We start from the raw sequence: 24,582 nt of genomic DNA on the forward strand, positions 1-24,582 counted from the left end.
CATCTAGGTTCCAGGTTCCCTCCCTGGCATCTCCAAGATAGGGCTGAGAGAGATTCCTGCCTGCAACCTTGGCGAAGCCGCTGCCAGTCTGTGTATACAATACTGAGCTAGATAGACCAATGTTCTGACTCAGTATATGGCAGCTTCCTATGTTCCTGTGTTCCCTACTTCCTGCCCTCACACCATTTGCAAAACTTGCAAGGGTTGGTTTTGAAAGGAGGCTTCCCCCTACCGAGACTGTGGGGCAAAGCAGCATTTGGCCCCTCACCTCAGGCATTGCAGTACTTTGAGCTACCCCTGCCCATGAGATTGTGTTATACTAAGTCAAAGCACTGCTGCATTAGGTGAGTTCTGTCTGCTTCACCTGGCGGTGGCTGTCTTGGTCTCAGGCAAAGGACTTTCCTAACCCAATTACAAGAGATCCTGTCTACCTGAGATGCCAGGGATTTAACCTGGAACCATTTCCACACAAAGCATGTGCACTCACAAAAGGTACTGCCCTCTCTTCTCAGATGTATGGACTAGTCTGGAATTCCTTGTTGCTTGTAAGCTATTTAGCAGCTTTTTTCATTCTTTTCCCCAATAACAGTATTTTAGCAGTAGAACTAAAAGCTGAAATTAATTGCTGCTCTTCAAACTACCTATAATATTTGAGGTAACCAATAAATAAGCTGCTTTTGTTCTGCTTTGTTTATTTACTCTGAACCGCTGTTAGATAGACTTCAAGTAGGTAGGAGTTAACTTCCTTCATGCTTTCATTCATGTGTGCAAAAGCTGTCAGCTGATACAAGTAGGAGTGTGTTTGGTTAAGCAAAGTTTATTCCATGAGAAACTGACCTACTGGCATTAAACAGTTGCTGCTCAAAGGTTTCCCATCATAGCCATCTGATTGGAAATATTTTCAGTTGGTGAGGCTCAAAGCAAACAGAGTTTATTGGCTCAAAATGTAAAAGTAAAATGAGGTGTATTTAAATAAAATAAAATAAAATTTCTTTTTCCAGGATGAACATAAAATCATCTTAATATTTGTATATTACATATATTACAGCCTGGGTTAGGTTGCATGTGAGAACTGCTGGGATTGGGCCTGATCCCAGTATGGCAGTGCTGCCTAGCCCAGCTTTTAAACCCAGCTCTTAGCCTGAACCCAGGCTCTGGGATCATGTGTTCATTGGGGCTACATTCAGCCCCAGCAGACACAGAGACATGCATGTAGAGCGCCGTTCTCCTGGGGGAATCCCCCAGTGCATTGTGGGATACCCAGAGGCCAGAATGTGTCTTCCTGGCTTCCAGAGTGCTGCGCCATGCAGCACTGATCGTCTGGGAGTGTGGTCCGTGCTCCCAGCAACAGTGAAACGCTTGTTAGTTCAACCAGCCTCTCCCCCCCCTCCAATGGACCAGCCTGGTCATGTGAACCACTGAGTGACTCTGGGCCAGTTTGGGAATAGGGACTGTAGACCAGTGGTATAGCATCTGCTTTGCATGCAGAAAGTCTCAGGTTCACTCCCTGGCATCTCAAGGCTGGGAAATACTCCTGCCTGAAACCTCAAGAGAGCTGCTGCCAATCAGTGTAGACAATGTTGGGGGAGATGGACCAGTAGTCTGACCTTGGTATAAGGCAGCTTCCTATGTCAAGCGGTGAGAACTGCTTCCCCATCCCCATCTTCATGCACTGAGGTGCATGGCAAGCCTGCAGCACAGCTAGTGGTCCGGCTCTGTGCGTGAGCAGAGCTCTTGCTCCACCTGCCGAGAATGTGGGCCAATATTTTGAGCCTTCTCTTCCATTCTCGCACCTGGATCTCCCACAACTGAAAAGGCAAGCAAGCTGTTAAAACTGAACAGCAGCTTGCCTCGTCAGCCATGGCGGTTGCAGCAGTGAAAACTACAAAGTAAGTTTTAGCTCTGTGTGTGTGTGATTTCTTATCGTGCATGGAAACAGTTCTTTTGGATCATTGCCAAAGTGTATAATCACATGCTTTTATAAAAAAGAGAGGTTTTTTTTCTGAGAATGGTAGCAGAACCTGAGCAAACCCAAGTCCGACTCTAATCTTCATGGATTCCTTATCTTGTTTCAAGATTAATTACCAACCAAAGGGCTGACATAGGAAGATATAGTGGCTGCATTTATTGTTACCTCCATGCTTCATACTCTGGGACAATTTGTATGTCCCTTTGCAGAGGGCACAGTGAAGGCTGAATCCATCCTTATTCAGCTTGGGTGCATAGTGAAGCCATTGTCTGCTTGCTGCATCCCTCCCTCAGCTTGCAAGTCAGCATGTAGTGAGATTTGTACATCGTCTAGCTTAGTGAGTTGCACTAAGGACAAGCTAAAGAAGAGCTCTATTCCAACATTATGGTGTATAAGTATACACTCGTACATGTTTTTGTGTGAATGACTGCACTTGCATTCATTTTAAAAGTAAATCTGGGAACAGGTCCCTCAAATGCATGGTATGAATAGAAAATGTTCTGCTGTGCCTGTGTTCAATATAACTTATAAACAACTGTACCTGTGTACACTGTACGCTCATATGAGTGTTCAGCATAAGATCTGGACAGCTCAAAGTGCCCAACAAAAAACAGTATCCATAAAACCACCCTAAAATGACTAACAAACTTTTTTTTTAAAAAATGAAACAAACCAGAAGAGTCACCAAGAGTCATAGCATCTTTCTGCAATCTTAACTTTCTGCAGTTCTTGCTGTTGGAGATGGAGTTCCAGTGCATCGACCTTTTGCACCAACTATTAGAAGTATTGGGCATTGGAAGTAGAGGTAGCTAGTGAGAGTCTCCTTCCCTGTCCCTGCTTTTGTCTGCTCTATGACCCCTACTTCGACTCCTCAGGTACTTCCTGTAGTGAGTCAGTCCTCATTCTTTCCTCCTACAGAGAAGATGGAAACATCTCTCTCTCCCTCTGTCCCTCCCTCCCTATTCATTATGTAGCTGATAGATAGGATAGGTCTTTCCTATCTCAAATGTACTTCACCAATAACCTAGTTAAGTAACTTAGAATCTACAGTGATCTCCATGCGTGTTGCTTTAAATAGCGGCAACAACTAAACTCTGCCCTCTGTAACTGGAGTGATAGCTTCCTTGCTGCTTTGCTAAATAATCACAAACCCCAACACTTGCACCCATTCTGCAATCTTAACAAGGGTAGTGTTCTCTGTAACAGGGATTCCCAGATGTTGTTGACTACAATTCCCATAACCCCAGCCAAAGGCCATTGCAGCTAGGGATGCTGGGAGTTTTAGTGGACAACAGCTGGGAATCCCTGTTAGAAGGAATACTGATGCAAGGCATTCCATAGCAACTTCTCATGTAGCAAATTCAAGGCATGTCTTCCAACCAGCTGCAGTTATTAAATGCTTACAGTACCTGTTTTCTAGGCCACAATCCATAGAACAGTGTGGCTCACTTTGCACATCCCACAAGACTTTGGTCTGGTGTTTGTCCAATACCATGCCACTCGCCAAACCATTTTTGAAACTCACGGGAGGGTCCGTTCAAAACAAAATATCTCACTGGATACTTGCATGCAGTGGAACAAACTCTGTTGGAACACATCTGGGTGTCTGACATGTGATAATGACCTGCTACTATAGGCATTGCAGTTGACCTGTAACCTAGCGTAGTGGGCCAGCTACAATTGGGCTTCACAGCTTGTCACTTTCACTGCATCAACAATTATTGCTTTGTGCTTCCCAGCAAGACTTTTCAGAGTAGAAGGAAATGCCTTGGTCACACTTGACTCAAGTACGAACTTGTGCTATCAGTTACCGTTATGCTCCCAGTCATTTCGCTGACATTACATCTGGTGTGAGTGAATTCAGTATGGTAAATCTCATTGAAATGTTTTGTGCAGTTATGGATGAAACTCAACTTGATTCTGTCAGAAGAGCAAACCTACTTCAAGTAAACTTTCATCCAGGACTCACTCAGCACAAGCTTTCCTCCACCATCCATGGCCAAGATGCCTTTTTACTCCCGTATCTTTGGCAAATAGCTGGATGCTTCTGGAAGCAATTGTGCCGTTTGTAATCATTCTTAACAAGCTACGTGTAGAAGAACTTCCTCTTGTACTATGTCTCACATACACTTGTACAGAGATAATCATGGAAATGAAAGAGGAAGAAGGATATTCAGCCATTCTGGCAAGTCTCATGCTTGAAATGAGAACTAGGCAATGCAAAAGTGTTGAAGCTAGTTGCTTTTGACTGAAAGTAACTCAAAGTGGGTATCATCCAAAATATGCAAAGCAGTCAGCTGTGCCTAGAGGGCTTTTCCGGATGGTTGCTTCCCCCATGGCTGGTTTAGAGCTGAAGCATTAAACAAGAAGTAGAGCAGAAGTATCAGAGGAAAGAGCCAGGGCTATATTAGTGCAGGGATTTCATGCAGTGGTCACTCTTTTGGACTGTGACATTTGCTTATCCCCAATCTGCCATTTAGACTATCAGGGATCATCACATTCTCAGCTAGCTTGGGGGTGTGAATCCACACATCTGACACTCCCTAAAAGGCTTCAGTCAGAAAAATATCTAAGGGGTATTTCCAGATTCGTAGTTTATTGTGCTGCCATTGTTTTCTGTTGTAGAATATCTAAACAACTATCCCCCCCAGCAAGTGTGACAGCTGTGGGGGAATCACATTTTCTTAATGCTCAGGCTGCCACTTGCTGTTCCGGGGACAGCGTGATTTCACCTCATATGATATGTCTATTGCTACTTGGTGTTTTTCTGATAATGAAAATTCTTCATTCTAGGAAAGAATGAAACTCAAATATGTTAAGTTAAGAACATAGGAAGTTGCCATATACTGAGTCAGACCATTGGTCTATCTAGCTCAGTATTGTCTTCACAGACTGGCAGCGGCTTCACCAAGGTTGCAGGCAGGAATCTCTCTCAGCCCTATCTTGGAGAAGCCAGGGAGGGAACTTGAAACCTTTTGCTCTTCCCAGAGTGGTTCCATCCCCTGAGGGGAATATCTTACAGTGCTCACACATCAAGTCTCCCATTCAAATGAAACCAGGGCAGACCCTGCTTAGCTAAGGGGACAAGTCATGCATGCTACCACGAGACCAGCTCTTCTGGTTTTAATGTTTGATTTTAACATTATTGTTTCTGGAGATCAAGCACTTGCCATGGCATCACTCCAGTTAAAAAATGTATATTTTGACTCAGTGGGAGCATTGCTGATCAACCAGTGCTGTGTGCATGTTGCAGTCGGCCCGAGCATTATTTCACAAGAGTGCAGTTGTGGAATTACTGAAAACAGTGTGCCACACTTGCACAGCACTCCTTACATTAGGAACACTGTAAATAGCTCTGTGCAACTGCGGGTGCGCTGTTCTAAATAATTCCTCAACTGTGCTGCATGTGCAGCAGCACTAGCCAATTGTCTAGTGCCGCCTGCAGCATGTGCAGCAGCACTAGCCAATCGTCAGCGCCGGTATTGCATTGCACTGTGTGGCCTGGCATATCATGTGGCCCATTGTTTGTGAAAACACATTGGATTTCTTTAAAATGGTAATAACAATGAAACATTTTAAAATTTAGTCCCCAACTATGTGCTTTCCCTCTCCAGTACTTGAGTACATGTAGCTTCTTCTTTTTTTAAGGAGGTAGGGTAAAATGGAGAATTGCCATGTCCACTGCAGCCTGCCTATTTAACCATGCTGCTTAGCAAAATGTCTGAAATACTTTTACATTCCACTAACAAGACCTGCATGGTTGCAGCACACGGAAACAGTTGTTCCTCAATAAAAGAAACATGTCATGTTCTCTTTATAAACTCTTACATCTTCCATTTTCATAGAGGAATGCTGACATGGCAATTGCATTGTGGTGGGTATTTTTGTTTTTGGTATAAATATAACCAGCGTTCCAGTAATGGAGATCTTAGTTTTTGCCTGTAGGTCACAAAAACGTTACAAGTTGGTATTCCACAGGCAGACATAGAGGCTAAAAAATGTGAGTGAGTTTGTGGTGCTCTTTAGAAAACCTTTGATGCAGAATTCTGGAGAGAGCAAGTACATCATATTATACAGCTGCCATCTTAGCTGGTGATACTGTACTAACAATGACAGAATCCAGATATTTGTCTTTGGAAGTTATTTCTCTTGCTTTTCATATCTGGCTTCCAGCCCAGAATTTGAGGCTGCTGTATTGGCAGTTCTAGAGGTTCTCACGTGGGCCTGTAGTGTATTTGGATTAGAAATAGAAGGCCTTGTTTTTCTCCTAAACACTAGTTTCCCTTTCCTATGTTACATATTTGCTGGGTTTTGTCATGCTGTGAGGTGGTTTCCAATGAGTTAATCTGTTGAAAATGCTTTGATACTCATGCCTGGCTCAAGATTAGTCATTCTTAAGGAACTAGAAGGAGCCATGCAAAAAATAGGCTTTCTGCCTTTAATGCAAGTGGCTTTCTTATTCGCAGAAGATGCAGCTATCTTACATAAGAAGAGCCCTGCTGGATCAGACCAAAGGCCTATCTAGTCCAGCATCCTGTTTCCACAATACCAACCAGATGTGTCTGGTTAGGCCACAGGCATGTAATGAAGGCAATATTGCTCTCCAGCAACTGGTATTCAGAGGCATCTGCCTCTGAATCTGGAGGTAGCATTTGGGCATCTCATTGATAGATTTGTCCTCCATGAATTTCTCTAATCCCCTTGTGTCAGCAAATTCCTTAAATTAATTACATTCTGTGTCGTGTGAAGTGCTTCCTTCTTTCATCCTAAATCTCCTGCTTAGTCAGAGATGACCCCTGGTTCTTGTCTTGTGAGAAAAGGAGAAAAACTTCTCTCTATCTACTTTCTTCACACGAATAATTTTATAAGCCTCAGTTATTAGTCAGTAAGTTGCAACTCCCTCCTTAGTTGCCTTTTTTCTAAATGGAAAATTCCCCAGTAATGTAGTCCTTGAAGGAAAGATCCGTTTGGTTGCTTTTTCCAGGTTTGTATGTGGAACAATTAAAAATGCACTGCTTTTGGAGTTGCTGTGAATAGTATTAACGTGAAATGTTCCTTTAGTCATATGAGCCATATGTATAAGATTTTTTTCTCTCTCCCAACTTTTCAGCTTTCATGTGGAGTAAAAATGTTATTTTGGAAATTGTTTTAAGAGTAGGTTCTAACAACCACTTTCCCCCACAACAAGCATTGGTTTTTTTGCATCACCAGATGTCTGAAATGCAGCTGTTTACAGGGTCCAACAAATAAGTGAACTTTTATAGCTACCAAATACTGGATAGGTTTAACATTTTTCTTTTGATTAGTGTGAATTTGAAAAGGGGGTGGGGTGGGGATGAAGGAACCCAGTGCTGGAAAACACTTTTTAAAAACTACATTTAAAGTTTTAAAATGCATGTGAATTCCAAGGTTTTCGCGTTTTAAAATGTTCTGCTTTTGTTTTTTCCAGGCCACTTTTTCGTGGAAACTCAGATGTTGATCAGCTAGGAAAAATCTTTGAGTAAGTAATCCCTTCTTGCATTTTCTGTAGAAGCATTTCAAGATAATGTGTCTTCTGTAATAAGTGCACACGAGTAACCCATCTTGTGACACAGTCCAGACATCTTCCTTCTAGGTTGTGCTTCTATCATATTTTAAGAGCAGCAGATGTGTAATAGTTTGTATTTAGAGAAAATGCAGTATTTAGAGAAAATGCAGTTCTTTTCCCAACTTAAATGTCCTTGAGGACTGTTAATATGGAATGTAATGGCACAAATGTTGCCAGCATTTATTGACTATTGTCTATAGTGACATTGATTGTGACACAGATCACATCCCCTCTCTGTGCCTCTGCCATTTTGTGAACTTTTTCTTTACTTTGTTTTTTAATACAAATTTTATTATCCTTGATGTCTATGTGCTCCACCACTACTGCTACCGTTGTATTTTTAAAGTTCTCAAAGTCATTTACATAAAAAAGAGTAATAGAAAGAAGATAGTTGCATGTCCCCAAAGGATACACAAACTAAAAAGAAACACAGGGTAGACACCAGCAACAACCTCTGGAGGAATGCTTGGCATTTTCGTTTCCCGTTGCTGCTCTACATCCTAAACAGGGTATTTTCCTATTTATGTTTTTTAATCTTCTTCTAAGTATTTTGTTGTAATGCCCTTTTTAAAAATAAGGTAGATTAGAGTTGCCATATTTAAGCTCTCCAAATCTGGCCACCCTAATTTGCAAAATTAGTTTGCTGGTAATTTGAATATTATGTTATAACCATGCAGTGTCCTGTTCACTTGTATCCATTCTGGATTATTGATATCTATCAACGGGAAGGATCTATTTACCTGACCATCTCACGCAGCATTAAACACCCATACTTGATATCCCAAACACAAGTTCAGTATTTTAACCTTGTTTAACTTGTAAATATACAAGTTCAGTTTTCAACCTTGTCTAATTAGCTGTGTGCTGTGCTGTCTTGCATTCCTTTCCAACTTCAGACTACCATCCCACTCCACTTCTCAATATCTGAATATGTTATATATTGGTAAAGATACCCAACCAAAGCTCATGCTGAGGAACAGTGCTGAGTGCATTTTAATCACCACTAGATTCTTTCCTGGGCCCTACAAAACTGGTGCTAGGGATTAAGGCTTTCAGTATGATTGAGCCTTGACACTATTTACATCCTGAGATCAGCACACAGAATGTAACACCAAAATGACTCATTGTGATCTGGAATACTAGTATAGGCTGGAAAAGAGCAGTGGGTAGGGAGAATTTAGGGTGGCTTAAAACAAACTAAAAACACACAGAGAAAAATATCTATAGAAAATGAAGACTACACTAAGTTTGACATATTAGTAGCAGCAATGGAACAAAAAAAAAAGTCTGCAGGGAGCGGGTGGGCAGTACGCGCCACCCCAAAGCCGTTCTGCACTTTGCTGGGCAGTCCACTCCTTAGCTACATATTGGGGGCAATGGAAAAGTTAAAAGGATCAGCTTTTCCTGCATCCACGCATGTGCATGGAGCTCTCTTGGGCTAACAGAAACTGTGCACACTCCCTTTCCTCTTCCAGCCCCCGCCTTGCCTCTGGTGGAAGCAGGCTCAGACTGGCCAACAGGGCATATTCCCGGTGCACCCCACCCGTGGGGCACCCCTGCAGCACTCAGCAGCAGTGAATACTCCCACCCTTAAGTACCCATTCTGCTCATAACCTGGCGCCTTCCCCACAAACATTCCACCGCCCTCTCAGTGCCCCCAGTCCAGCCCTGGGTGGAAGACCTTTTCAAAAGAGGTGTAAAACCTGACCTGAATTCCAAAGGAAAATCCCCAGATTTCAACAAAAGATTAAAAAATATACAGAAGAGAAGGAAGGGCAGTAGTTGAAATAGATTTTTATTTATTTGTTTGTTTATCATATAGTTATACCACCTGATAAGTACATCTCTAGGTGGTGTACAAAATTTAAAATATTTAAAAGTCAAAACAGATTAAAATACATGACACAATAAAAACAAGAAGTTATTAAAACAAATTGTTGAAATTATTAAAAATTAATTCTAATTAAAAGCCTGTGAGAACAGGTAAGTCTTGCGGGTCTTCCTGAAAACAAACAGAGAAGGAGATGCTCTTATTTCAGCAAGGAAGCATATTCCAAAGCCCTGGGGCAGCCACAGAGAAAGCCCGGTCCTGGGTCGCCAACAAACAAACTGGGGGCAACCATAACTAGACCTCTCCAGAAGATTGTAACAGGCATCAGGATTCATGGCAAAGGAGGCACTCTCTTAAATAGCCTGGACCCAAGCCGTTAAGGGCTTTATAGGTAACTAGCCGACCCCGCACAGAGCATCTGTGCGCAATTTGGGGCCTGTGGTTACCTCTTCCCCCCCACCTTCTGCCCCAGTCTCCGCTTCCGGGCCCAGCCACCTCTCCTCCCCACCGCCACTTCTGCCCACCCCCTTTCTTTCCCCCCTCCTGGGGCTTGCCGGGCCTGCCACAACCGCTGGTCTCCACAGCCGGGCTCTCCACCTCTGGCCCCCGGGGCCGGGCCAGGCCGGGCCCACCACCATGCCCACCGCCAATCAGGTGCATCCGCCGCCCAGCCAATCAGCTGGGCACCGGGACGCACATTCTAAGGCTCACCCGGGAGAATTAAATATATAGATAACCAGCACTTTGTATTTCACCTGGAAACATTTCGGCAGCCAGTACAGTTCTTTTAATATTATTATTTATTTATTTATTTATTTATTTATTTATTTATTTATTTTTACATTTATATCCCACTCTTCCTCCAAGGAGCCCAGAGCGGTGTACTACATACTTGAGTTTCTCTTTCACAACAACCCTGTGAAGTAGGTTAGGCTGCGAGAGAAGTGACTGGCCCAGAGTCACCCAGCTAGTTTCATGGCTGAATGGGGAGTTGAACTTGGGTCTCCCCGGTCCTAGTCCAGCACTGTAACCACTATACCACGCTGGCTCTCCTGGTGTTATGTGGTCCCTTTGTGTTGTCCCAGAGACCAGCTGCCCATTCTGTACCAATTGTAGTTTCTGAACTACATACAAAGGCAGCCCCATGTAGAGCGCATTACAGTAGTCAAGCCTGGAGGTCACCAGCATATGTACCACAGTTCTAAGGCCATTCACCTCTAGAAATGGACGTAGCTGATGTATCAGCCAAAGCTGATAAAAAGCACACCTGGCCACTGCCTCAACCTGAGAAACCAGGAAGAGCTTTGGGTCCAGGCACTCCCAAGCTATGCACCTGATCTTTCAGGGGGAGTGTAACCCCATCCAGGACAGGCAGATCTAAACTATCTTTTGTGTCCCGGCCCCCCACGGTCAGTATCTCCGTATGATTTGGATTCAACTTCAGTTTGTTATCCCTCATCCAGCCCATTACTGCCTCCAAGCAGGAAATTTGAGAAGATATGCCATTTCCTGATGAGGTTGACATGGAGAAGTAGATCTGGGTGTCATTATCATATTGATAACACCCAGTACCAAACCTCCTGATGATCTCTCCCAGCGGTTTCATGTAGATGCTAAAGAGCATTGGAGACAGTATGGAGCCTTGTGGAACTCTACACTTTAGTTCTCGTTTAGCAGAACAACAGTCTCCAGGCAACACCATCTGGAATCTACCAGAAAGGTAGGAGCGGAACCACTGTAAAACAGTACCACCCAATCCCACCTCCTTCAGGTGGTCCAGAAGGATACCATGGTCAATGGTATCGAAAGCTGCAGAGAGATCCAAAAGGATCAGCAGAGTCACATTCCCTCTGTCGATAGCCAGTTGGAGATAGCCGACCAAGACAGTCTCAACCCCATAGCCCAACTGAAAGCCAGTTTGAAGTGGGCCAAGATAATGTGCATCATCCAAAACTGTCTGAAGCTGATTGGCCACCACCCGCTCATTCACCTTGCCCAACCAATGGAAGATTAGAAACAAGTTTGTAATTCAGTGCAGCTTTCCAGTGCAGCTTTCTTCAAAAGTGGTCTAATAATAGCCTCCTTACGACAAGGAGGCATCCTGCCCTCCCTCAGAGAAGCATTTATAATATTTACCAGACCATCCCTGATAATATAATTATCAGATGAGATAAGCCAAGTTGGGCAAGAATCAAGAGAACAGGTTGTAGGGCGCAAAGTCCAAAGCAGTTTGTCCACTTCCTCAGGAGTCACATTTTAGAAAAGAGGAAGGAATTGGATCTAAAGAACAGGTTGTCGATTTGGAAGAGGTATGAGTAAAAGCAGAAGCAGGAAGCAGAAGAGAGGTATGAGTAAAAGATATTGGGAAAAGAAGAAAAGCAACATAAAGAGGATGAACCAGAAGAAAATGAAGAAGGACCAGAAAGAAGGGAACCATTATGGGATACTAAAGGAGAACTCTTGAGAAATGGAAGGGAAAAGAAAATAACATTTGCACTTTTATCAGATCAAAGGCCTGGAAGGTCAGATGAGGTATAGAAGGGATGAGGGATGAAGTCGTGAACTAAATATAGGAAAAAGATGTTCAAAATTAGGAAAATAAGACTGTTTTGGAGCATATACTCTCATATATGCTATACTACACGTAGAAAGATGCCTCTCTACCCAGTTAGCAGGAATAGTTCTTGCATCCAGGGGGTTTAACCAAACCTGAAACCAAAAACCAGTTCAGAGCAGTGGTCCCTCTAATTTTTTTTCATCTCTTTGCAGAATGAGTTTTGTTCTGGGCGGCAGTATCAAGGCTCTGTGTGTGCAGATGCATTCAGAGTGGGGCCTTCCTAATTCAACCTGAGTGGGAACTAAAATTAACTGATCAGACATTAGAAAACTTGTGAGTGTGCGCATGTGCGCACACCTTAGAGGGAACAGTGGTTCAGATAAACTTTTTTCAGTGAACTGAAGCTGAACTCAAGCCTAAAAGCTCTTTTTTGCCTTGAACCCAAACCAAATACCAAACTGGTTTAACTACTGGTTTAATAGTTCAACAAGCAGGCCTCAGGAGAGAGGGGTGGTGAGGTATGGACTCCTCTCTGTTCCTCTCATGGGGAAATATTTTTCCCAGTGAGCCATCTGAAAGGAAGGTGAGGAGAAGCAAGAAATATGAGTAGATGAGGCCTAAGGACTGAGCATGTTGGCTTAGTGCTCCGGTTGAGGCTTGCCCACCCACCACACTGGTCTTTTCTCCAGCAACAAGGATTCTTGAACTGCGGCCAGAAGTGTTCCTTGGCATTGTTGTTCCCTCTCAATGCCATACATCCTAAACAGGGTAGTTTCCTATTTTTAATCTTATTATATGTATTTTATTTGTATAGCCTTTTTAAAAAGTAGACAATTTTAAAACAGTAAAATAGACAAGTGTGCTGCATTAATAATGAACAGAGGAAAAATAACAAAAACAGAAAGAATAGAACTGCCCAATGGAAGCAACATCAAGAACCTGGAAGAGAAAGAACATTACAAATACTTGGGCATTCTCCAGGCTGATAACATCGCACACACTGAAGTTAAAAGAAAAATTGGAAGTGAATACATCAGGAGAGTTAGAAAAATCCTCAAGTCCAAACTCAATGGCGGGAACACCATACAAGCCATAAACACCTGGGCTATACCTGTTATCAGATACACTGCAGGAATAATAGACTGGACCCAGGCAGAGCTAGAGACGCTGGATCGTAAGACCAGGAAAATCATGACCATCAATCATGCTCTGCACCCCCGCAGTGATGTCGATAGGCTATACCTCCCTCGCAGCTCATGTGGAAGAGGAATGCTGCAAGTCCATCAAACAGTAGAGGAGGAGAAAAGAGGCCTTGAAGAATATATCAAGGACAGTGAAGAAGATGCACTTCAAATGGTCAATAATGCGAAACTATTCAACACCAATGAAAGAAAGCAGGCCTACAAGAAAGAACAAGTCAAGAACCGAGCAGAAAAATGGAAAAATAAGCCCCTGCATGGTCAATATTTGCACAATATAAGTGGAAAATCAGACATCACCAAGACCTGGCAATGGCTTAAGAATGGTTACTTGAAGAAAGAAACAGAGGGTTTAATACTGGTTGCACAAGAACAGGCACTAAGAACAAATGCAATAAGAGCCAAAGTCGAAAAATCCACAACAAACAGCAAGTGCCGCCTTTGTAAAGAAGCAGATGAAACAGTGGACCACCTAATCAGCTGTTGTAAAAAGATCACACAGACTGACTACAAACAAAGGCATGACAAGGTAGCAGGGATGATACACTGGAACATCTGCAAAAAATACAAGCTACCTGTAGCCAAAAATTGGTGGGACCATAAAATTGAAAAAGTGGTAGAAAATGAAGATGTAAAAATATTATGGGACTTCCGACTACAAACAGACAAACATCTGCCACACAATACACCAGATATAACTGTAGTCGAGAAGAAAGAAAAACAGGTTAAAATAATCGACATAGCAATACCAGGGGATAGCAGAATAGAAAAAAAAGAAATAGAAAAAATCACCAAATACAAAGATCTACAAATGGAAATTGAAAGGCTGTGGCAGAAAAAGACCAAAATAATTCCAGTGGTAATTGGCGCCCTGGGTGCAGTTCCAAAAGACCTTGAAGAGCACCTCAACACCATGGGGCCACAGAAATCACCATCAGCCAATTACAAAAAGCAGCTTTACTGGGAACAGCCTATATACTGCGACGATATCTATAACAACACCAACATTGACAATAAAATTCAGCCATCCTAGGTCCTTGGGAAGGACTCGATGTCTGGATAAAACAAACCAGTCAATAACACCTGTCTGACTGTGTAAACAAGATAATAGTTGTTATTGGATTTATTTTATAGAGTTGCATTGCAAACAAACGAGTTCTTTATTGTTCTCTATGAAATGTATCTAAACTAGTTCAAATGTGGTTCAGAGTGTCTGAACTCTTTAAAGTTGGTGTCTGAACTGGAGAGTTAAAAAAAGATACTGATACGCCTGAACCAGAATTGAACCCAGAATTGTAATGGCTCTGTTCCCTGGAATTGGAACTGGTGCTTTTTGATGTGTTCATCAGTGATCTAGAGTTAAGAGTGAACAGTAAGGTGGCCAGGTTTGTGAGTCACACAAGTATTCAGGATGGTGAAAACCCAAGCAGAGTACAGAGAGCTTCAGAAGGACCTTTCCAAAATGGTTGAATGAGTAACAGTATAACTATTGGCCACTGTGGCTGGGGATGATGGGAGCTGTAGTCTAATAAAATCTAGAGACCCAGGTTTGAGAAACTGCATTAAGCAAAAACCATAGGTACAATTCTCTGGTAAGTTCTATCCACTGAAATGAATGGGAGCCGTGCTAGAGCACAGCTCTTTTCAATGAAGTTTACATAAGAAAGCCTCCCAGTGGATTGTGCTCAGTTATTCTTGTCGACAATTTGTTTTGTTAAAAATAAAAGCAAATCTTAGCTCTACAGGAACTGTATGAAATAATTTAAGAAAATACATTAGAAGTAAAAACCATTAAGGGAAGCAACAAAGTGTACATTTTGGCCTTTCCTAATATGGAAATAATTATTACTATCTCTTTTTTTAACATCAATTGGATATCCTGCCTTAGAAATTAAAACATCAGGCATCCAACAAAAGATGCATCAAATCAGATCCAAAACAGATTAGCAATAGTGCCCCAAAGAATAACCAAGGGGAAAGGGAAATTGCTGACCAAAACAAAAGTCTTAACAAACTGGCAAATGCCAGCAAAGAGTCAAATCTCCTGACTGAGGAAGTTTACAGGGTAGGAGCAGCTGCTGAGAACAGGCCTCTTTTACACAGACTACAACCATAGCTCTGAAGGAAGTAGGATGTTCCTTCAGGGCCTCTCTGAAAGTTCTCACAGGATAGGTAGGTGGAAGGAGGAGGCACTGCAGTTCTTCAGATATCCTAGCTCAAAACTGTTTAGGACTTTAAAGATTAAACCAATACCTTGTTCTTCAGATGATGCCATATTATGTGCCCAGTTCCATCTTGTACATGAGCTGATACAATAGGCATGGCCCTGAATCACTCCCCCATTTGTAAAGTGGACAGCCTCATGTATTTGGCTGAACAGGGTACCAAAATTGGCCAAGGATAGGGAACGAGTGGCTTTTTCCATATGCCAGTCTCATGAGAGAAAATGTGTGTGGGGGTGTGTTTAAAAGACCCCTGGCTTCCAGAAAGATGCCCTGGAGCTGGGAGGGACTAGAGGTGTATGTGCACTGCCTTTATGTTACTGTGCTATGCATATCTCCTCACAGCAGGAAGGACTGCAGGGGGAGGAGATGATCTCAGAGAATATGCAGTCTTAGCTGTGTAATCTGTGAGTCCAATTTTCTCCCTACCATTCTACAGAATCCTTTATTTTGTGAGCGGGAAAGCCTCACAGTTTGGAAAACCATAGGGGGAGGAATGGGCCTAGAGGGTTAGTTGTCCCTCTTTCCAATCTCCCTTCAAGTTTCCAAGTCTCCATGATGGTTTGGGGGACCAAGTGGGAGAGGGAGATCCTTCAGCCCATGAAGCTGTTCTTGGGGCTGGACAGGCTGCTGGCGCAGGCTCTCAACTTGAAATGGACAATTGCCTGCTGAAGTGCCATAATGGCTGAGATGGCCGTTGTTCCCAGAGCCAGTTTGATAGACCCAAGCGCAGGACAATGCCTTGCACCTCTCTCCTCAAGCCAGGTTCTTTCTAGAGAAATAGTGTCTATCCCTATAGAGCCAGACACCCCCAAAACCATTCAGTAGATCCACATGTGAAAGCTTGCTTCCTTGTGTGTATCACGTTACATCAGGGAGGGCAGGTTTAAATCCGAAGGGCATCTAAATTGCATCTCAGCGTGGATTACATTTGGATGCATTCACATGCACCTTCCATTGAAAGCAGTGTGGTGTGGATATGCAGAATCCATACTTGGATGAACCTTTGGGTGTATATTCCTAGGCAAGCAAATGATATGCCTATAGAAACTTTCTTCTGAGTGTGAATCCTTAGTTGCATTTAAACAATGAAGTGGCGGGGGGGGGGGCGGGGTGAGTTGGTAAAATTTTCCTCTTTGCTCTGCTCCTCCCCAGGCTGTGAATATTTTCATGGTTTTACACTTGTATAAGTAAGTTTTCATTCTTTCCTGTTTAGAGTAAGATGATTATTTAGACATCCTTCTGAAAATGTATGATGATAAAATTGGACCAAATCAGAGCACCAGGTCAGGATAATTAATGGCACATTTATGTAATATATGGCATCATCATCAAAAATAATAAATAACGAGGACCAATGAGGGTAGTCTGTACCTGCAGATCTCATCACTCTTTGCTAGATAGGCTCCAGGCAACAAGGTGGAAAATGGGAGTGGGTAGATCATGGTAAGGAGAAAGAAATATGTCTTCTCCAGACCAGTATTCAGTTCTGAAGAGCAGATTCGAAGGCTTTAAAAAGCATAAAACAGTGCATTTGTCTGTCTGACAAGTGCCCAATTTTCAGACTGCACCATATCTGTTCCTAGAGGTTTTTGTTTTTGTTTTTTACAAGCTTTCAATAGCTGTCCTTTTGTTTTAACCAAGTTGGCTTCCATTTCCTCTGCTCTTCCCCATTGAATGTGACTCACTGGCATGGTTAATTAGTCATGCCCCTGAATAGCAATTCCTGTGCAATCTAGAAAAAGTCAGCCCTCAATGGTTTGGTTTTGCTGGCTCTGGTAATTATCCCCCTTTGATGCATTTATATCTGGCTTTATAAGATAAAGAATGCTTTGATGCATATACCATGTAGATTTCCTCCGTATAAAAAACATGGCAGCATTTTTTAAAAAGAACATGACATTTATGACATTTCTAAGGAGAAAATGAGCCAGGATAGGACTGACCAAAGAGCATCAAGAAAACGGCCTTTTCTGTCTGTTTCTAGTGGGTGCATTTACCTGCATGGGAAAGAATGTCCATTTACCCATTAATCAGAAAGAGAAAAATCCTATGCCAGTTTGAACAACCACAAGATATTCATTATGTGTCTGAATACAGAAAAAAATTGAAATCTGCTAGGCCTATAGTTAAGCTACCATAATTTAATATGCCCAGATTTTGATTGTCCCTGCAAAGATGTTACTGGCATTTCCAAGTGGGTACTAACGTTGTGATTTCTCCTCCTACATACCCTGGAGTTTGTCATGCAGGGCCTGCTGTGTTTACACAGATCTGATGCATGAAGAGAGAAGAGAAGAGAAGTGAAACATGTGGCAGGGAGATAGATATAGATATAGATATATTGCAGTAGCATGTGAGAGGAAGCCAACCTCCCAATTTCATTATTTGCAAGAGGAAAATGATGTAATGTTGCTTTAATTCAGATCAGTTCAGTTGTGTGTGTGCAAACCCTCAAGCCTTCATGGCATGTGATAGTGTCCTGAACCTGCTCTGTTGCTACCTAAGAACATAATAAGAGCCTTGATGGATCAAACCCAAGATTTATCTAGTCCAACTTCCTGTTTCTCACAGTGGCCTACCAGATGCCTCTGGGAAGCCCACAACCAGCAGATGAAGGCATCCCCTTTCTCCTGCTCTTGCTGCCCTGCAACTATGTATATAATACAATAATATAGCATACAATTCTTTTTCTTCTGGTCAGTAGAAATAAAAAGACAAGTGGTTTTAGCTTTGACAGCGGTGTGTTTGTGCTTGTTTGAGTTTATATTCTGCCTTTAGCAAATTCATAGTTGGTTTACTGGGACTTCTGGACAGTCATTTATTCTGGATAATAAATCAGTTTATCAGGCTGAGCTTTAATAATGTCAATGCATTGCATGCATGTAGCATTCTCTGTTGTTCTGTTCAGCATTTGCAGAAATGATGCGTTTGATATAAATGTTATCTGTAGTATCCTTTGGTGGAGAGCTTGTGGAGAGCTCTTGGGGACAATGAGTGCATCATCTCAAATACAATGGGACGATAGGTGTATTTCTGCACTGGGGCAAATTTGGAGTTGTTTAATTGACATAAATGTAAAAAATCTGTAACAAAGACAGTTTCCAATAAATAGAGTTGAAGGCAGTTTTTATTTCTTTCCGTAGCTTCAGTGCTGGATACACAATTTAGAACAAAACCAGGTGTACAAGAATACATACGGGGGGGGCGGGGGGGAAGAGTTGAATAATAGAAAAGACTGCACATCAGTTGCATGATTGTCCTGTTCAGACTGCAGTCTGCCTTTGGCACTGGCAAGAATCAACGCAGGACTGACTTATTCCCATGTGGTTTGAGGTCACTGAGTGACTTAAATCTGCCCCCCAACTTCTGAAAAGTCCTCTATCTGGAAGTGCATCATTTTCACTGCATGTGCACTAGAACTATCCCTTGGAAACAAGAACAATGCTGCACCCTAGTGGTGCAACACAGCCATTTCCTTTTAATTCAGAATCTATTTCCTTGACTTTTGGTTCAAAGTTGGTGTTTGATAGGGATGTGCACAGAACACGATCCGGACACCAAATCGCAGCACATCCCCTTTAACACGGAGGAAAGCAGGTCCATACCTGCTCCTCCACCGCTCACCACTACTTCCTTAATCGCCTCCACCTCCCACTATCATCACATGCCGGCAACTCTCCTCCAGCTGCCCCTGCGTGACATCGGCGTGCACATGGCCTCCATTCATGCATCATGCAGGGACAGCTGCGGGAGAACACGCTGTGATTGAGGAAGTTGTGGCGAACGGTGGAGGTGCAGGCATGGACCTGCTCTCCTCCATGTTAAAGGGGATGTGTAATCCTTCCATGTTAAAAGGATGTGCTGTAATTCCGCATCCAAATTGTGTTTCGTGCCCATCCCTAGTGTTTGACTGTGTAAACATAGAATGAAACAGTTGCTAAATATCTGTCAGGCTTCTAACAGGCAATCCTTCTTTCCCAGCTTTCTACCTTCAGCCTAGGCGATCAAGACCCTTGAGCTCTTAGCAGGTGACCAAGAGTGCTAGGCATAACGTAGCTGTTGCTCCAATGAATATTTGGAATTGGCTGCTGGTTTTTATAGCTGCGGTCTAGGTAGAGTGGATTGACTCCACCCATTCCCTGAGGAAGACCCTGTTGTTTAAAGGGACTTTGTCTGATTTTTTCCAAGTCTTGGCTCTGACAGAACTCTAAATGGGCTAAAAGGTCTTGAGGGACTCCTCTGAGTCAAGGCAGAGCCACCTCCTCAGGACATGCTGGGAGTACTAGCTCTGGTTCCCTTGGTTCTCCTGCTGTGGAGTGTTCTCAAGGTCTGGGTCATAGAGTTTTCACCCTGTCTGATCCTCTAGGAAGAGAGGAAGCTGCCTTATACCACATCAGACCATTGGTCCATCTAGCTCAGTATTGTGTGCACTGACTGGCCACAGCTTCTCCAAGGTTTCAGGCAGGAGTCTTTCCCAGCCCTCCCTGCAGCCGTGCCAGATGGCAATTTTACTTTGGAAGGGAAGGTGTGCGTTCACATATCATCCAGATTTATGTCAAAGTTCCTTCAAGCTATCAGGGAGCACTCCATACACAATTTGGGTTTTTCATTGCACATTGGAGCTTAGCCCGATTTATGTCTGGAGTTAAAAAAAAATCCACTTTTTGTGTCAGGTTTTTGGGCAAATTCGAATATCTGATATGCCCCATAACTCAAGGTATTGTACTCCTCTTAATCCCATGGTAAAACCTGCTGTCCGGGAAAGGCCTACTGTGAAAAGACTACTGTGAACTGTCCAACTCATTCCCCAAGAGGGAGCGATTTCTGGATCCAGGGTCACAACACGAAGCACATTTAGGCACAAAATATTCATTGCTCCATAAATATGTAATGACTAGTTGGAAAGGGAAACTGTTCCAGGAGGAGAGGAGCCAAATGGCAATTGGTCCCAGCCCAGACGATGGAGTGTGCTATTTTGTCTCACCTCTCCCTCTGCCAGGTGGATTTTTTTTTTTAAAGAACTTTGAAAAAGTGTGTGGGAAATGTTCTCCAATAGTGAAAAGATGTAACTGTGCTACAGCAGCCAATACTAGCATTTCCCCTGAAGCTAAGGTCTACTTGTTCCTTTCTTACACAGTGTAATTGGGCTTCCTGAAGAAGAAGAAGATTGGCCCAGTGACGTTGCCCTCCCAAGGAATGCTTTCACTTCTAGAGCCCCGCAGCCCATTGAAGCTTTTGTCGCGGATATTGATGAACTAGGCAAAGACTTGCTACTTGTAAGTATCTGCCCTAGCGTTTTAGGAGTAGGCGTAGAACTTTAGAAGAAGCTTCGTTAAAGTTTGTTGACACATTCAGTAGTATAACAGAAAACAAACAACTACTGTAGTAACAATACCTCTTTCTGACCCCCCAAATTATCACCAAAATAACAAATGAGAAGCACAGCAGGGGGTGGGGAGAGAGATAATAAGAAAGGACAGAACACATAAACACAAGGAAGGGGGAGAGAAAGGAAGGTGAATTGTGTGGCGGGAAAGATATTAGAATTCATAAAGCTCCAAAAATGCAAACTAAACGTTGTGAAATTTTGTGCTTGTCTCATGCTGGTTAAACACTATGGGCCCTTTCTCACAATCAGGGACATGGGTGAGAGGGCGGCTACAGAAGCTTACCTCCCCCACAGACGACCAGGTCCTAATTGTATGCCCAGATGATCTGCTGCTGCCTTAAGCAGTATGGAGTTGCCGGGGCCAGGACACAGCATCCCGGCCCCCAGAAATCCCAAAATGCACCGCGTTAGTTTATCCCTCCCCCCACCCCCCCGGCATTGACACACAATCAGTTAAACAGAATTAAGGGAGCGCTCGCTCCCGTGACCAAATTTAACAGCCGGGTTTCATGGGCAGCCAAGTCCAGGCTTGGCTGTCTTAGCCCTGTCTTGGCTGCTCATGAGAACAGCCTCTATGTTTTCTTTAACCGCTTGTCTCAAAGTTTTAATAATTAGTGGGCTCAAGGAGAATTCAATATTTAGCTCAGCACTGCATGACCAAAAAAATAGCAATAATTTGTTTAATCAATAGTATTAGTGATGATGGATGCAAATGCCAAAATCTTTGATTACACCTTAATGAAAGATTCCTAAATAAAGTGTGTTGAAATCTGTTCCATTCACTTTAGACTTTTAATTAGTATCATGGGTCCTTTCTTTCATGCATTATAGAGGAGAAGGGTTAGAAGCAAAACAAAATCTAGCTTTTCCATTACTGTTCCTTGATCAGAATCAGTAAAATGTTGTCATTCTTGGACAAATGTTGAGGTACAGTATCATAAGAATTGTGGAGCTGGATCCAACCAGATGTCACCTCTGGATGTATAATTATCTCATTTTTCCCATATACAGAAATGCTTAGCATTCAATCCCGCCAAGAGAATATCGGCTTATGATGCCTTATCTCACCCTTATTTTAATGATCTGGAGAAATGCAAGGAGAATACAGACTCGGATATGTCATCCAGTCAAAATTCCACTGAGATGAATACACCATAAGTCTGCTTCAGGCACAAATGAGCAAAATATATAGCTGATAAGGTTGCCATCGAAGGTAAAACAAAAACATAGTTGTTCAACTGAAGATGATTCCCTGGAAGCTTTACACGGGGTCTTTGTGCTGCTTCAGGATGACGTTCTGCTTCTCCAAGGAAAAGAACCTAGTTACCTTCATCAAAGCAATGCAAGAGGCAAGACTTCAATGACTCTCACCATGGCTTGATGTTTCTTTAGTTAACTATCTGGAGATCTCCAGGTGAAGAGAAGCTGCTGACCAGTTTTGCTGCCATTTTCTTCTTCTAACACTGAATGATGCCAGCATACATTAGAAGCAATCTAGTCTCACTACCAAAACATGACTTAATTTCCAGTCCTAGGTGCTGACACCTGATTTGGTGCCTCTGTGGAGTTACGGTGATAGTTTGCTTGCTTGTTTGTTTCAAATCATGACCGGAAAGTGATTTCTTAAAGCAATATTTAAATGAATGTCATTGAAATGTTGAACCTCTATAGCTTACAGATATAGGAGCTAGTCACACGACCTACCAGGCAGGCGGGGGGAAGGCTGCGCAAACCCAACCTTCCCCCCACCCGCACAGTCAGTAAATGTGCGCTGGAAGCACAGACCACGCTCCCAGACGATCAAGCTCCAGAGGGCCAGGACAATGCATCCCGGCCTCCAGGAATCCCACAATACACCACACGCTGAGCACAGTGTATTGGGGGATTCCCCCAGGAGACAGGTGCTCTAGGCACCCATCTCCGTGTCTCCTTGGGCTGCGTGCAGCTTGAGGAGACACACGATCCCAGAGCCTGGGTTAAGGGTGTGCTCACTCCCTCAACCCCAGCGAAAAGTCAGGTTAAAAAGCTGGGCGAGGTGGTGCTGCCCCACCGGGATCGGGCCCAGTCCTAGAGGTTGGCATGCAGCCTAACCCAGGCTGGGCTTCCCTAGCCTGGGTTAGGCTGTGTGTGAGAACAGCCTCATGGCTTGATCTTTACAAATGTGTACAAAAACATATGGCTGTTATATTCATGCAGTTATGTCCTTCCCTGATACAGAACATGAGATAGCGCTCCCTCCCTCCCCCCACCTTTTATTTGCTCTTCATAATAGCCTATGTCTCTGACACAAGGGGGATTATTAACAAGATTATGTACATGTGGTAAAGGAAAAAGTTGGGGTTTAAAAAAGTAAATGTGTAGGGATCACTCCCTTAGTCTGCTGAGGTTAATGTCAACCATTGCACACTGTATCATCTCTGTTCTTCTCTCATATGCTGTTATGCACCGTTGACAATTAGATATATGCTGAGCAGCTCAAAGGAGTAAATATAATACAAACCAAGTGTTCCTTTTATATTGTTTCCTTACATTTTTCTATAGAAGGGGAGGAAAATGGGAGACAGTGGTTTTTCTTCATTTGGAGAAAAATGAGATTAAGGAAGCAATTTGTTACGGCATCATTGCTGCCATGCACATGGCATGCCACGGGCAGCCAACCTGAGGCTCTTCAGCTATTGTTGCTCCCATTATCTCCAGCTGCAGTACATTGCAGCTGGGGGTAATGGGAGTTGTAGTCCCAGCAACGGCTGAAGAGCCAAAGGTTGGCCATCCCTGCTGTATGCCATGAGGTGCACAACTCTTATTGCTACCACAAAGCAGCCCAGAATCCTTGACATTTCATGTAATTTAGCAGATTTTATTTTTCTATATAGTATTGTGTGAGGAGTCCTTCTGCATCCTCACTTAGATTTATCTATGCTTACTCTTTCTAACTTGCTGTAACTTAAAGCCAGCTTTAATAAATAATTCACCTAGCTGCCTTAGCACAATTATTTTAAATATTACATTAAATTTTGTATATATTTTAGTTAAAGGTTAAAAAAATAGAATTTTTAAAAGAAGTTTTATTTTTGTAGTATGGTTTGATGAAATATTTTTAATCCACAAAATAAAGATGTGCACCTGACCTGTTTGAATTTCAGTGACCCAAGTGTAATTCTAGGGGAAATGGGTCCATTGTATTAGCAGCTGCAACAACAACTGCAGATATAGGTGCTATTAGAAATAATTGATGGTTAGTAATGTTATTACCCATCATAAACTTTGTGCTAACCCAACTTTGTCTACTGAGCTATATCAATCACACCTTTATTTCTTGCATGTTAACTCCTCAAGAGTGTCCTTCTCCTGTGCTGCAATGAACCTTTTTGTTTTCCAGGTAGTGCTTCTCAGATTCTCTGTTTTGCACTAAAGTACAGCACAGTTAGTGGAGAAAGCTCCCACGTTGATATGCCCTATAAGAACAGTCCTGCTGGATAAGGCCCAAGACCTGTCTGGTCCAGCCTTCTGTTTCACACAGTGGCCCACTAGATGCCTCTGAGAAGCCCACAGCAAGAATTGAGGGCATGCCCTCTCTATTGCTGTTGCTTCCTTGCAACAGGTATTTAGAAGCATCATGCCTCTGAGGCTGGACGTGGCCTGTAGCCACCCCAACCATGTGGCAACCCCAACCACCCCCCCAACTGAGCCGGTAATCATGTGGGCAGCCAATCCAGCTGCCCAGGGAGGGCTGGATGCTTGTGTGCAAGGAGAACATGTCAAACCCGCTCTCCCTGCCAGACCCCTTCCAGCTCTTCACACTGCTCATGTGGAGAGCCTTCCTAT

The 24,582-nt window shown here is 43.0% G+C and overlaps 1 protein-coding gene across 8 annotated transcripts in view; it reads left to right on the top strand.

Moving 5' to 3' along the window:
* The window catches only part of CDK6 (cyclin dependent kinase 6), a 170,889-nt gene extending 147,005 nt beyond the window's left edge, over positions 1-23,884 (top strand). For all 8 annotated transcript variants that reach the window (XM_053261769.1, XM_053261776.1, XM_053261775.1 and 5 more), the window contains 3 exons: positions 7,419-7,469; positions 20,506-20,644; positions 21,769-23,884. In XM_053261769.1, coding sequence (XP_053117744.1) covers positions 7,419-7,469; positions 20,506-20,644; positions 21,769-21,915 — 337 coding nt within the window. In that variant the 3' untranslated portion in view covers positions 21,916-23,884. The remainder of the gene's footprint in view (positions 1-7,418; positions 7,470-20,505; positions 20,645-21,768) is intronic.
* The last annotated feature ends 698 nt before the right edge of the window (positions 23,885-24,582 follow it).

The sequence above is a fragment of the Hemicordylus capensis genome, chromosome 6 (genome assembly GCF_027244095.1).
Source record: "Hemicordylus capensis ecotype Gifberg chromosome 6, rHemCap1.1.pri, whole genome shotgun sequence".
Taxonomy (NCBI): domain Eukaryota; kingdom Metazoa; phylum Chordata; class Lepidosauria; order Squamata; family Cordylidae; genus Hemicordylus; species Hemicordylus capensis.